Source organism: Mesoplodon mirus (assembly GCF_964341445.2).
Source record: "Mesoplodon mirus genome assembly, chromosome: 19".
Classification (NCBI taxonomy): domain Eukaryota; kingdom Metazoa; phylum Chordata; class Mammalia; order Artiodactyla; family Ziphiidae; genus Mesoplodon; species Mesoplodon mirus.
Genome location: NC_138995.1, coordinates 4,864,260 through 4,879,041, shown reverse-complemented (window position 1 = coordinate 4,879,041; position 14,782 = coordinate 4,864,260). Strand labels below are relative to the sequence as shown.

General features: G+C 55.1%; 1 protein-coding gene across 1 annotated transcript; it reads left to right on the top strand.

The window, feature by feature from the left end:
* Nucleotides 1-4,124: 4,124 nt before the first annotated feature.
* Nucleotides 4,125-10,325, top strand: ADAD2 (adenosine deaminase domain containing 2; the record flags this gene model as incomplete). Its single annotated transcript, XM_082605757.1, has 10 exons — nucleotides 4,125-4,587; nucleotides 7,808-7,948; nucleotides 8,306-8,353; nucleotides 8,442-8,567; nucleotides 8,650-8,800; nucleotides 8,878-9,045; nucleotides 9,120-9,340; nucleotides 9,461-9,704; nucleotides 9,953-10,073; nucleotides 10,160-10,325. 10 exons carry the CDS (start codon nucleotides 4,125-4,127, stop codon nucleotides 10,262-10,264), a joined length of 1,788 nt encoding a protein of 595 aa, XP_082461883.1. The 3' UTR covers nucleotides 10,265-10,325.
* Between the last annotated feature and the right edge of the window lie 4,457 nt (nucleotides 10,326-14,782).

The following is a 14,782-nucleotide window of genomic DNA, read 5'->3' as shown; positions in this document are numbered from 1 at the left end:
TCTAGCATGCATCAGCATCACCTGGAGGGTGTGTTAAAACAGAGTTTCTGATTCAGTGAGTCCGGGGTGGGACCTGATAATTTGTATTCCTGAGTTCCCAGGTGACGCTGATACTACTTGTCTGGGGGCCAAGCTTTAAGAGCTACTGTGCGATCATAAATATTACCCTTATCCAGCCCAGTAGTTTTCAGACCTGAGCATGCATCAGAATCCCCTGGAGGGCTTGTTATAACCATTTGCTGGGCCACACCCCCAGCGTTTTCTGGTTCAGTAGGTCTGGGATGTGATCCAAGAATCTGCATTTCTTTTTTTTTTATTCAACTTTTTTTCATTTAAATGAATTCCTCTTAGAATTCAGTCCCAGAAAAAAACTTTCTCCTGACAAACTTTATGCTACTTCTTTTTTTTTAAGAATTCCACATATTACTTATTTTAAATTTAATTCCTTTTTTTTTTAAATTTGAGTGAAATTGCTTTACAATCGTGTTAGTTTCTGCTGTACAATGAAGTGAATCAGCTATATGTGTACCTGTATCCTCTCCCTCTTGGACCTCCCTCCCACCCCCACCCCCATCCCACCCATCTAGGTCGTCACAGAGCACCGACCTGCACTCCCCGTGCTATATAGCAGGTTCCCACTAGCTATCTATTTTACACATGGTAGTGTATTTATGTCAAACCTAATCTCCCAATTCATCCCACCCTTCCCTTCCCCCCCAAAATTTGCATTTCTAATGAGTTTCCAGGGATGCTGATGCTGTTGGTCCAGGCACCACACTTTGAGAACTATTACTTTAAAGAGTCAATTTCCAAATTCTTGGCTTCCATCTATATAGATTTTATCTGGGAGGTGCTTGGCTTCGGAAGTTTCAAGCTTTTTTCTCCTCTGTGGACTGTTGCCTGAGATGAGTGCTGAACAAGGGGACTATTCCAAAAAGCAGAGTCCCTGCAGGAGAAAGTTCCCGTAAGACTAAGAAAAGCAGGCTCAGTAAGAAGTAGCGATGGAAGGGTTCAGGAGAGGGGCTGTTTATATATTATATTTTTTCAATTCTTTATTTATTATTTTTATTATTATTTTTGGCTGCGCGGTATGTGGGATCTTAGTTCCCCAACCAGGGATCGAACCCATGTCCCGTGTAGTGGAAGCAGAGTCTTCACCACTGGACCGCCGGGGAAGTCCCAGGGGCTCACAGTATTATGTTCGTTCATCTGAGTCCTGGTTACATGGCTCTGTGCCGTGTGTGAAAATTCATTGAATGATCCGTGCACTTTTCTGCGTGTATGTTATACTTCAGTAAAGAATCTTTTTTAAAAAGAAAAGGAAAAAAGAAGAAAATTGCTGGCTGTGACACTTGATATTACTGAGACTTCAACCTCTAGGTCAGCCTTCTCAGCTACCTTAGATATAGAATCCAGAAGTCCCTCTACGAGGGCAGGGATTCTTCTGTCTGTGTTGGTCACTGACGTATCCCAAACAGCTAGAAGATAATTCATGCATATTTGAATCAATGGAAGAGGGCATGAATGAGATGGCTCTTCTGAGAAAGTATCAACACATTTACTTAAATTGAAAAAGCCAAGTCAGACTGTTTCTGAGGAGAAGTAATTCCATTTTAGCTGAGTGCTTTGTCTATGAGAGAAAGCTTTGACGATTAAATCATTTGGAGAGTGTTTTTCATAAATGGAATAAGCTAAGTCTGCATCTCTGTGGTTTTGGTGAAAACATATTGGAAAGATGATTACAATATATAATAAACTAGAAATTGCATCTTTCGTAACTCCGTGTGACTAAACAATTGGGGGATACATAGTCTTTCAAAATTATTTTAGGGGTATGTATGCCAAAAATATTGAAGGCCTTTTATACTAGTTTCCTATTGCTGTTGTAACAAATTACCACAAACTTAGTGGCTTTAGACAACAAAACATCATACAGTTCTGGAGGTCAGAAGCCTGAAATGGGTCTCACTGGGCTAAAATCAGGGTGTCAGTAGGGCCGTGTTCCTTTCCGAAGGCTGTGGGGAGACTTCTTTTTTTTTTTTTTTTTTTTTTGGTGCCTTTTTCAGCTCTGAAAGCTGCCCACACACCTTGGCTCATGGCCCCCTTCCGTCTTCAAAGGCAGCAATGGCCAGTTGAATCTTTCTCACAAGGCCATCTCTCTGATTTTGACTCTTCGGTCTCTTTCTGGTTTAAGGACCCTTGTGATTACATTGGGCCCACCCAGATAATCTCCCTCTCTTAAACTCGGCTGATTGGAAGCCTTAATTCCATCTGCAACCGTAATTTCCCCTTGCCATATGATGTAACATAGTCATAGGCTGAGGCGATCAGGATGTGGACATCTTGGGGGTACCGTTATTTTGCCTATCACATCACTATTCACATCACCCATCCAGCTTCTGCTCGGGGAGGCCAATTCCATTTCCTCCTTCCTTCTTCCCTTTCTATAAACAAGCTGTTAGGTTTCCTCTTGTTACTGATAATATACTTAACATGCAGTAAAGTGTACAAGTCTTAAGTGTACACTCATCAAGTTCTTACATACATATAAACCCACATAACAACCACCCAGATCAAGACAGAGAACATTTCCATCACTCCAGAAAATTCCCTGGTGCCACTTGTCAGTCAATACCTCCTTGAAGAAGTTACCATGATTCTCACTCATCACCACAGATTAATTTTGCCAGCTCCAGAACTTTATATAAATAGCATCATGTGGAAGATAGTCTTTTTAGTCTGGCTTCTTTCATTCAACACGCATATGTGATTGTGAGCACAAAGGTAGCTTGTTTATTTAAAAAAAAATTATTACTGAGTAATAGTCCATTGTCTGAATATATCACCATTTGTTCGTGCAGTTTCCTGCTGGTGATGTTTCTACGTTTTGGTGACTCTGGTGACGTCTTTGTGGATTTGTGTAGCCCTCACTCCACTACTGAACACCTGCTATGCTATCCCTCTACTAGGTATAATTCTGCTCTCTGGGCTACACACGAAAGAAAAACCATAATTCCTGATGCCAATCCTTGAAACGTTTGGGAGTTTGAATCTATGCCGCTCCCCGCAGCTGCTCTTCCTGAGTCAAATGTTACTGGTTCTACCAACTGCTCCGCCTACGCTTCTGTATCCACACTGCCCCAATACTGGCTAGTGTTCTCAGACCCAAAGGTAGCAATCAGCAGCAGCAGCAAGTGACAAAGCTTACAGACTGTAAACTGAATAATTGGTTATGTTTTCCATTCACTGGCTCCAAGACTGTTAACATTTCCAACCCCTTCAAGCAACTGTGTTGCATCGTAGCAGGCCATATGTAAATTGTCTTCATCCCTAACTTCATTTTATTTTTGTTCTCTCTCCTTCATCCCTAGTCCCTCATCTTAAAGAATTGCTGTCTTGCGATATTTTTAGGAACCAACCCAAAATCCCTTCTGGAAAAAAAAAAAAAATCGGGAGGTGGATGGGTGGACAGGGTACCAAATGAGTAATTTTAGCTAGAGCACACATGGAGCACTTACAGTTGGTTTCAGGAAGGCCTACGGTGAACAGTTTTTAAATGTAGGTCCTAAAGATTCTGTGGGGCTGCTGCAATTGAAAACACCTTCATTTATCGAAAGATGACTGACTTTCCGCCCCACCCCCACCCCTCCGCCCCCGCCAGGCTCAATTAAGCAGCTGGGGGCAGGCTGGCATGATGTGGCGTGATTTGGGAGGCATCCTAGGATGGGAGCAGGGGTGAGGTGCTGGACTTGGGTCCCCAGACCCCTCCCCTGGTCTTTGTCCCCCCAATACCAGGCAAGGGCCCAGAAGAAGCTAATGGGAGTGCCCAGTGCCCCATCCCCACCTCACACCTGAAGCCCCGCCCCCCGGAGGTAGGATGTTGGCCAGGCGGCCACTCAGTCCACATCCAACGGTTTGAGAGACTGGCCTTCCCATTGGCTGGGCACACTGTCGGCCACAGCTTTATGGGCTCTCATTGGCTAGGAGCGAGATAGGAGGCGGAGCTCTCCATGCACTGTCTGTTGTGCCACGTGCTCCCCACGCGCGAGCTCACTTTCGCCTGTAAAAGGGTCCGGGTGGCGTGAGATCGTGCCCACTGTCCTCTCGGGTCCTCGCGTCCGGCCATGGCTTCACAGGCCAGCACAGCCCTGGGCGCGGATGCCGGTGCCCGCAGGAAGCCCCGCCTGGCGGCGTCATTGCAGATTAGCCCCGGGACCAGCCCCAGGAGGCCTTCGGCCAGCCTGGGCCAAGACCCCAGGGAGACCACGCCCGCTCCCAACTCGGACGACGACGCCAAGCAGGGCGGGCAGTTCCAGGCCTCAGCGACGGGGCATGGTGGGCCCGGGGTGGGGGCCCGTGTCTGGGAACTGGGGGCAGCCCGGGCACAGGAAGACTCGAGGGGAAGGATGGGGAGGTCCCAGAGGGTCTCCTTTCCGTCCGCAGGGCCCGCCGGGGAATTCCTGACGGCAGCCAGACAGCTGGGCCTACAGATCAAAGACCCGCCACCGGGCCAGGCCGTGGCCTTGCTTACCCAGTGCGCGGCCACTCTGGGAGTCTCCCTGACCTTCCGAGAGGACCAAACAGCAGGTGAGGCCCAGGGGGCTGGGACGGCCGAGGAGGACTGTGAGTTGGGCCTGAGCCTGGGGCCCGAGGGTAGGCCCTGCTGTGAGCAGCGTGGTGCCAGGAGCACCAGGTACATCAGATTTCTAACTGGCAGGTCATGGCCACATCTGAAGCTTGGGTTGGTTAAAGGACCTGCCTCAAGCTACCCCAGCCTTTCAGCAGGCTTTTTTTTTTTTTTTTTTTTTTTTTTTTGCGGTACGTGGGCCTCTCACTGTTGTGGCCTCTCCCCTTGCGGAGCACAGGTTCCGGACGCGCAGGCTCAGCGGCCATGGCTCACAGGCTCCGCCGCTCCATGGCATGCGGGATCTTCCCAGACCGGGGCACGAACCTGTGTCCCCTGCATCGGCAGGCAGACTCTCAACCACTGCGCCACCAGGGAAGCCCCAGCAGGCTTTTTTGAGGGCCAGTTACACACAGAGTTGCCATGCCAGCACTGGAGAGGAGATACCTGAGTGAGGGCCAGCCCCAAAGTCAAAGACATTATCAAACACAGCTTGATGATGGCAACACTGCAAAGAGATGTAATCATTACAATCCTCCCCCCTGCCCTCCCCAAGAACAAATACACCAGGTCCTAAATTCAGGTTCCCAACTTTAGGCCAGTACATTCCCTGCTTCTCATGAGGCAGCAAGAGAATCATCCCTTAAGCTTTTGGGAGCATTTGTCAAACCTCCTAGGAGAACCCCAACGGACCAGCTCAAAAAGAGATAATGAGGGGCTTCCCTGGTGGCGCAGTGGTGGAGAGTCCGCCTGCCGATGCAGGGGACACGGGTTCGGGCCCCGGTCTGGGAAGATCCCACATGCCATGGAGCGGCTGGGCCCGTGAGCCATGGCCGCTGAGCCTGCGCGTCCGGAGCCTGTGCTCCACAACAGGAGAGGCCACAACAGTGAGAGGCCCCCGTACTGCAAAAAAAAAAAAAAAAAAAAAAAAAAGAGATAATGTGTTAAAAATCTAGCCGGGATTTGTTTTAATCAGGTATGGTAAGACAGCAGACGTGAGAATGATTGCCATGAAGGAGAAAGTAAATACAGATCCCTAGAAACAGGAGGCACAGCTTGCCATGCCGGACCATGTGGGAAAGGATGGGGGTGGTCCGGAGGTAGAGGAGAGGGGAGAGCACAACCCACAGCCTTTATTGGGGTCTTCTTGGGACAGAACGGTTGAGGCAGGGTAGGAATGCAGAGTAAGTGTAGGATCGAGGAAGGCAAGACAGTAAGTTTAGGGCTTAGGGGTTGGTTCCTAGTTGTCTAGTACCTGGCCTGGGAGGTGATTTAGGGTATGGGGAGTGTTGGCTTGTGTGACGGTTTGATGGTTGGGGTGTGAGCTCTGGATTGGTTGGTTTCCATATGAAAGGGTGTGCTTGCAGGGGACTCATTTGCTATGTCCAGGAATTAGCTAGCCCTGGGAGGGTCGGTCTCTCCAGGATCAAATCCCCAAATGCCAGAGCATCAGGAATACAGAAGTAAGGAAATCGATTCAACAGCAATGATGCTAGCTAACATTCATGAGTTCTGGATGATGGGCCAGGTGTTGTTTGAAGGCCTTCAGACAGTAACTCCTTGCGTCCTCACAAGTATTCCTCGAGGGGGCACAATACCGTTGCCCCCACTTTACACACGGGGAGACAGGCCAGAGAGGCCGTAGCCGCGAGGGGGCAGTCTGCTTTCAGAGCCTGTGCTGAACCACTGGGTAATATTGCCCCTCCCTTCTGCCTAAGGTCCCCCTTTCCACTGTTTACATGCATAGGCGTATTTTCAGTCATTTTTTATTTTGGTAAAATTTCAAAGAATAGTATAAAAGAACTGCCATAAACTCTTCACCCAGTTTCTGCAGTTCACATTTGCCCCACTTACTTTGTGTATGTCTCTCTCTCCGTCCCTTCTATATATTTATATATAAATATCCACATTAATTTGTCGTGCACAATCTGAACACTGACTTACTGCTCCTTAAATGCTTCAGCATATGTTTCCTAAGAACAAGGATGCCGTCTTCTATGATGGCAGGTACAATGGTCGAATTCTGGAAGTTGAACATTGATATGATCCTATTAGCTAATTACCATTCACATTCAATTTTTGCCACTGGTCACAGTAATGGCCATTTTTTCCCAACCCAGCATGACCTATCACGTTAGCTCTTACACCTCTTTAATCTCCTTTCACCTGAAACAATTCCTCCGAGTGTCTCTGGCTTCAGGACATGGATGTTTTTGCAAAGTAAGGGCCGGTTGTTCTGTAGAAATTGCGTTCACTTGGGCCTGTTTCCTCAGGATTGGGTTCAGGTGATGCATACCCGGCAGGAGCGCCTGTAGGAACCTCGTGGCCCTGGCTGTGCATCCCACCAGCAGACCTGAGACCTGTTTGGCCTACCCCTGGGATGTCAGCTGGGAGGGCCTGACTAGGGTGGCGTCTGCCAGGTGTCTTCACTTCCCCCTGGGTGCGTCATCAGTCGTCCGAGGGGGGTATATCTCCAGATGGTGTGGCTATCCTGTTCCCCAGAACACCGTCACCTCGTGGTTCTAGCAGCCTTTGATGATTGTTGCCAGATTTAATTGTCACCCCGCTGGCTGCCGTGGATTCCTGATGCTAGCCTCCCTTACTACTACTAGTTGGCATTTTTGATGCCCTTTTAAAGTAGGTGAATCTCTGTGCTAGGGAGGGGTACTGAAATGTGGGTTCTCTTCTAAAAGGGAGATCTTTGGGCAACCAGTTTAGCAGCAGGTACCAGCAAATACCACGAATGGAAGTAAATTTATGCCCTTTGACCAAGTGATCCCAGTTCTAGGATTTTCCACCTGTCTCTGTTGTGTCGTAAGTAACACCTGAAGTGGTAGTGTTTGGAAGATGACCCTTTCAAATGTAGAAAAGAAATAGAGCTATGTGTTTGGGGGAAGACAGGGGCCCTTCATCCTGGGAACAGTGTAGCCCTGGATGTGGGTCCTGGTGCCACCTGGGCACGCTGCCTGCCCTTTGTGTGCCCCCTCTGTGAAGTGGGGTCATAGGGACCTATTTCAGAGAGGCTAGTGAGCATTCTGAGTAGCCATGGCCTGGGTGGAGGTCAGCAGGCCTGTCTCCTTGTCATTCTTGTCCTCCTCACTGGCAGGTGTCATGGCCCTCCTAGAAAGGGCCCATGATGCGGGTAAGGTGCCTGGTGCTACTTCTCAGCCCCTCCTTCCCCAGACCCCTGCTTGCCCACCTCTGTGTCCGTGGAGCTGGATGGGGTGGTCTGCGCTGCGGGCACCGCCTACAGTAAGCCAGAGGCCAAGCAGCAGGCAGCTCTGGCTGCCCTCCACTACATCCAGCATCGGCTGGAGAGCCCAGGTACAGGGGCAGGTGACCCAGGGCCCTGAGCCCCCGTGGGGGCGGGTGCATGTGTGTGGGGTGGGGTGAGTCGCTGCGGAGACCATCTGGGCATCAGGACCCGGCCAGCAGGGAGCTGGGCGGGGGAGGGTGGGGCGGGTGGTGTGAGCTGACCAGGCCCTAACGTCCTTTGAAGGATGTTAGCAGTCCTTGGGGACAGGGACTGCTGGGGGCAGCCCAGGAACTTTCAGCTTCTGGAGGATGACCCCCCCCACACACACACTGCTTGCCAGTGGGACTTCTGGGATTGCTGAAGGGCACAGGACAGGAGGGCAGACCCCAGCACCCACGGCAGCCCGCCCCTTGTCTGTCTTCCAGAGACCCCAAAGACCCCCATCTGGCCTCCACTCGCCCCCCTGAGCATCGGTAGGTGGGCCCCCATTGACCTGGCCCCTGGCACGGGAGGGGTGTGGCCTGTGGGGCCCCCCACCTCCGCCCTCTCCCTCACCCGCAGAGAACATCCTGACCCACGAGCAGCGCTGCGCGGCCGTGGTCAGCGTTGGCTTTGACCGCCTGGTGGACGCGAGCTCACAGTACTGGGCCTGCAAGGGGACTGTGGCCGCAGTCATCCTGGAGAGAGGTAGGGCTGGCCCTGCCCCTCACCTCGGAAGGCCCCTGGGCCTCTCGCCTCAGTCTAGTCACCTCTGCCCCCTTCCCCGCAGAGGTCCCAGGCTCCCAGGGCCACGCCAAGGAGATCTACCAGCTGGTGGCGCTGGGCACCGGCGGTGGCAGCTGTGCCAGGTGGCTGGACTTCTCGGGCCGACAGCTCCACGACTGCCACGGGCTGGTGGTGGCCCGCCGGGCCCTGCTGAGGTGAGGGGTCGGGGGGACCCTCTGCGGCCGCCCCGGGTGGGCCGGGCCGCCCCAGCTGCCGCTCCGTCCGCCCCCAGGTTCCTGTTCCGGCAGCTCCTGCTGGCCACGCAGGGGGGCCCCAAGGGCAAGGAACGGTCTGTGGTGGTCCCCCAGCCGGGGTCTTGGCCCCCCTTCGCCCTCAAACCCGGGATCTTCCTGCACCTGTACGTCAGCAACACCCCCAGGGGAGCTGCCCACGACATCGAGTATGTGGCGCGCCCGGGGAGGGCCGTGTGGGCGGGGGTGGGGAGAGCGGCCCTGAGCCCCGCGTCCTCTGCAGCCTCCCGTCGCAAGGCCTCCCGCACAGCTGCCCGCTCCGTCTGCAGGCCCACATCCAGGGGCAGCTGAAGCCCGTGTGCTACGTGGCCCCTGCGCTCCGCGACACCCACGTGGGCTGCCTCTCGGCCAGCGACAAGCTGGCACGCTGGGCCGTGCTGGGGCTGGGTGGTGCGTTGCTGGCGCACTTCCTGCCCCCCGTCTACGCCAGCAGCCTGGTCCTGGGTGAGGCCCGAGGGCGGGAGGGCTGAGGCGGGCTGGGGCGGGGGTGGGGGGGTGGGGGGTGCGGGGGTTGGGGAGCGTGGCGGAGACTCAGGTCTCGTCCTGGGCCCTCTGCCCCCACAGCCGACCCCTGCCAGAACACCCCGGCCCTGGGCAGGGCCATCCACACCCGGCCCGACCTCGACGGGGCCTTGGGGCCGTGCCTGCCGCCCCCCTACACCCGGACCATGCTGCACCTGTTTGCGGGGCCCTCGGTGGCCCCCTCCGACCTCCCCTCCAACACCTGCCAGGGCCTGAGCCTCAACTGGAGCCTGGGGGACCCTGACGTCGAGGTGGTGGATGTGGCCACCGGGCGTGTGAAGGCCGAGTGAGCGGGGCCCGGGGTGGGGGGCGGCGGGAGGGGCGCCTGGCGGTGGGGGTCCCCGGCCCCCTGCCCGTGGGGAAAGAGAGCACATCTAGCCGCCAGCCTCTTACCGGTAATGTGACCCACCCCGTGACGCCCCCCGCCCCGGATGGTCACGGCGTGGAGGTGGTGTGAGGGGCGTGGAGTAGGCCTGTTAGTGTTGTCCTCTCTTGCCCTCCCCCGACGTTCGGTCCCTTTCTCTCCATCCCCAGCGCTGCCCGGGGGCCTCCCTCCCGCCTCTGCAAGGCTGCCTTTCTCTGGGCCTTCCGCCAGGCTGCCCGCGCTCTCGGGAAGTCCCACCTCCTGGCCTTGAAGACCTACGAGGCAGCCAAGGTCAGCCGCTTCCCTGCCCCGCAGCCCCCCTTTCTCCTGCACCCCCAGCAGGCACCCTCTCTCCACCGTCTCATCTCCCGCCCTAGGCTGGGCCCTACCAGGAGGCTCGCCAGCAGCTGTCTCTCCTCCTGGACCAGCAGGGCCTGGGGGCCTGGCCCTCGAAACCACTGGTGGGCAAGTTCAGAAACTGAAACAGACGTCTGAGCCGAGGTCCCTGAGCCCAGGCGGAGCCTGCTGGAGGAGGGCCGTTTCTGGGCGGGGGCACGGGGGCACAGGGTGAAGCTGGGGGTGGAGGGAGGGCCTGGCGTGCTGGAGAGGTGGGGCGGCTGCATATTCGGGCTCGCATAAAGAAGCTGTTTCTGGTGGTTCTGTGTGTTGTCGGCTTTCTGGCGAGGAAGAGGGGAGCCGTAGCCCCTCGGTTTGTGAAGGGAGAAGCCCCCGCGGCCGGGGCTCGGCTGGAGCCTCCTCACAGAACCACTGCGTCGTCGCCCAGCCTGCGCGCCTGGGGGCGGCCGTGTGGTGTCTCGGGCGGCGGGTGTGGGAGCCTGTCCTCCGCGGTCTCCTTCCTTTCCCAGGGCTCGCCCGGCAGGGCGGTGGGAGAAGGGTGGCACCTGGCCAGAGGAGGCAGCCACGAGTCCCGTAGAGCCAGCTGGGTCGGGCCAGCCGCTGCCGGGAAGGGTGGCTTTGGGAGGAGAGGCGGGCCCCGGGCGGGCGGCAGCCCCAGCTCCTGCCCTCCGCGTCCTCTGGGTTCCCGCGAGTGGATGGGGCAGCGCTGGGCGCCAGCAGGAGGCTCACGCAGAGCTGAGCCCAGGCTTTCTCCGGCCGCCCCAGCTGGCACACCAGCTGAGGCTGTGACCGGCCCGAGCCCCTGTGCCCGCTGGATGGGGGCTGCCTAGCCTGCCTCTCAGGCCAGGTGGGCGGGTCTCCTTCCTTCTCCTCGGGAGACTGCAGTATGTCTGTGGGGACTCCCGGGCCCTCCAAGGACCTTAGGTGTGGAGAGAAGATGCTGTACACTTCACACGTGCACACACGCACATGTGCGCACACACCCACGCACGGGTCTGCAGGCCTGGGCGCCACTCCAGCCTGGGCAGGGCCTGTTGAGCAGGAGTACAGGCAGCTTCGAAGTCTGGGGACCTGGGGCTAGGGGGGCTTGAGGACCACACCAGCCCCCAGCCCCACACCCCGTGGCCGGACGCTCCCTGCTCCCTCAGCAGTTTCAGGGTTCAGAACTACAGACTGCTCTCCCGGGTGGGCTGGGAAACTGGGCCAGGCCGGAGCAGATGGTGGAGCCCTGGGATAGCATCCCCTCCCCGCAAGCCACCTCCCGGCTGGCCCCGGGTGTGTGTGGCCTCGGCTGCTGCTTAACCTCCGTGCACTTGGGTCGACTCATCTGGAGAAACAACTGGAAGGCCAGCCCAGGTGGCCTGTTCTCCTCCAGCGCATCTGGCCTCAGGCTGGGCTTTCCCTCTGCCTGTCCGCTGGGCCTGTGCTCCCTCCCTTTCAACCAGTGCCGCTGTCCACGAGGGGACGTGGGAGGGATGTGGTGGCAGAGGAAATAGCTGACAGGCTAGAGGCTCTGGAGGCCCTGCACCCGAGGCTTTACAGATGCTGTCATATCGGAGAGGTAGACGCTATCGCTGCCCCCATTTACTGGGGAGAAAACTCCGAAGGTGAAGTTGGGTAACCTCCAGAAGAGCATGCGGGGTCAGGATGGAGCTGCGGTTCCTGTCCAGGCACCTGACTTCCAAGCCCCTCAATCCCACTCACCGCCTGGGCTGCCACTGGAGTTGCTTCTGTGACCTTGGACAGAACCCCCGACCTCTTTTATAACGTGACTGGACCGCATGGCTCCAGGAGCTCCCTCCTGGCTCCAACCATCGCTCCTCAGCTCTTTCCTAACGGCCACGAGGGTGAGAGATGCAGCCTTTGCCACTGAGAGAAAGAGCTGCGGGCTGGCGGGCTTGGGAGAGGGCAGGAAAGGGGCTGGGGGAGGTGGGAGTAGCTGCCAAAGGCAGGACAGGTGTCCAGGAATGCGCATGTGCAAAGGAAGGGCAGAGGGAAGTTTGGACCCGGATGGAGGGTCTCCAGAGCCAGGTAAGCGCTGATTTTTTTTTCTTCTTCTTTAACTGAGAAAACAGCGAGGTTATTTACCCGTGTTGTTTAAAAGGAAACAAACTTAGGCGAGCTTTGAAATAATGATTTCTCATGGTTATTTTTTTCAAGGATGGGGAGGATTTTTAAAACAGCCAAGCCTATTAATTAGCACATTTATTATACATTTCCCCCCTGGAGAGCATTTAAATTGATTTCCTTTTTGTCCTGTGATGGTGACTACAACCAGATCCAGAAATATACCAGCCATTCCAAATGGCAGTTCTATGCAATGAGCCTTTTGATATTCATTAATCACATAATTAGTGGGTAAACAAATTATTCAGAATGACATTAACTCTGCTGTGTTCTGCCCAGTAAGTAATATTTGTCCCCATGTTGCATAAATCTGCCTGGCCAATCCTCCCCTCCCAAGACAGTCCCTATTACACAATGTTCGCTCAGTTCCTTTGACTCAGCTTATTTATGATTGCAGGGTGATGATGAAGGCTGCTTCTGAAAGGAGAGCCTGTTAATGTCTTCTTGGCCCGATCCCCTCTGAGTGAAGTTTTGCCAACAACAGCATATTTGAGCAGGGAGGTGACGTAACCCAGCCGGACACAGCTCAGATGCCGCTTCCAACACGACGCCTTTGCCATCAGGCCCACCTTCCCTTCCCTGCAGCTCCAAGCTCCGGGGCTCTGCCCTGGACCCCGGCACTGTGCTGCCCCTCCCCGTGTGTGGTCTTCACCGCTGAGCACAGGTGTGGACCCAGCGGCCGAGGGGCTACTCCACCTTTCCAAGCCTCAGTTTCCCCACCTGGGAAATCGGTCACAAACGCGTGGCCTGCAGGGTCATGGTGAGATGAACTGAGAAGTGTGCCGAGCACTGTTCCCGACGTTAGCGGTCATCGTTGGTGGCTGTCATAGGGCCTGGCTGCTCCCAGCTCCAGGGGGTCAGCCTGTTGTCTGTTTCTCTCCATCCCCTCCTTGAGGTCTCCCACATAGAATATGCCCAACAAACAAGCGTTGAATGTAAAATGAATGAATGATAGTATCTTCTCTTTACAGGAGTGGGTTAGAGAGAAAGAACAAAAACCCTGTTCTAAAATACGGCTCTAGAAGACATTTTGAAAATTTCCATTTTATTGTGAGCTCTTTTTTGCTGACCCGTAGAAGCATTCAGAAAGACCTAAAGAGTGTGGGTTAAACCACACCTGAACTGCTTGTGTATTGTCAGTTCTAAGAACCAATAAGTCTCCTTTTGTTTGTCTGCTTGTTTAACGAAGTCTGATTAGAGATTCCTGTCCTTGGAAACAAAATATTTCTGATATTTGTGGGTGTGTCCTAAAAATGTAAAGTGTTGGTTCAGCTCCTCTCCCAAATAAACTGCCGGTATGTAAATCCTTGCCTCGGGGTCTGCTTCTGGGGGAGCCCAAACGTCTGGGAGAACCAAGGCAGACCTCCTCAGGGCCGGTGCCATGTATGGTTAGTCCCGTCACCACCCTGCCCTCTCCAGGAGCATCTGTCTTGCTGACAGGACAATGCCTGGCACATGGCAGGCATTTAAGAAACTCTGCCCCAGAAACTAACCATTGCCCTTCCAACTTCTGACTTGGCCACAGCCCAGGGGTTGGTGAGCCCTGACCCCTGCCACCCATCACCTGGGGGACCCTCCCACCTCCTCCGACATCCTTAGGTCAGTCCCAGCAGTCCCCGAGGCTAGACCTGCCCCAATACACCAGAGCAGCCACTTATCGCTTCTTAGTACAGTTTAATGTTTCTCTAGGAGTTGCAAGCGTGGGGGAGGGGAGCCCCGGAAAGCTTAGTTAGGAAGGCGCCAGGTGAAATTGCTGAGTTTCCCAGGGGATCTTATTTCAAGCCAGTCATTGACTGAGTGCAATGGAAGCCTTTGGAACAGCAAGATTGGCTAATTTTAGCTCAGGGCGCCCAATTTCATGTTTTTTTCCCTTTGTCCCCCTTGCAGAAAGGTGATTTATGAAAGTCATGTGCCTTCTCTGCGCGTCACCTGGAGCTGGCGGCCAGGGAGGCTGGGCTCGTGCAGCCTCAGCCGGGCTGCTCTGGACGGCCCCAGAGCCACAGGACTGGTGGGGACAGCGGCGTCCCTTTGTTTTATTTTTAACTGACATTGTGTTCCCAGAGGTGCCCCTTGGTTAGATGTCAAATGACGGATGAGCCCAGCGCTGGGCAAGGGTCAGGAGGCTCAGAGCTGCGGGCGCTGCCTGCCAGTCCTGGCTTTGCCGCCTCTGACCGTGTGACCTGCCCCATCACGTCCCCTTCCTGGGCCTCCGGGTCCACACCCGTAAAAGGGCCAGGTTGGGCCCAGTGACCGCAAGGACCGTTCAGCTCTGAGAATCTGTGAGGCAGGCGGTTGGTTCCTGGGCTGGCAGGGTCAGGAGGGCAAGGGACAGTCCCCTTCTCGTGGCAGCTGGAGAGTGAGGACCTGCTCTGAGCCCCGGGGATGGGGTCACCTGCCAGGCGGACCCTCTCTCCTCCTCACCGAGGCGCCAATGGTCCATGCACTGCCGGCCATCTGGCATGTTCTATCCAGCCTGCATGGGAGCAGGGGTTAATTTTGTTTCTTATTTGAATGGC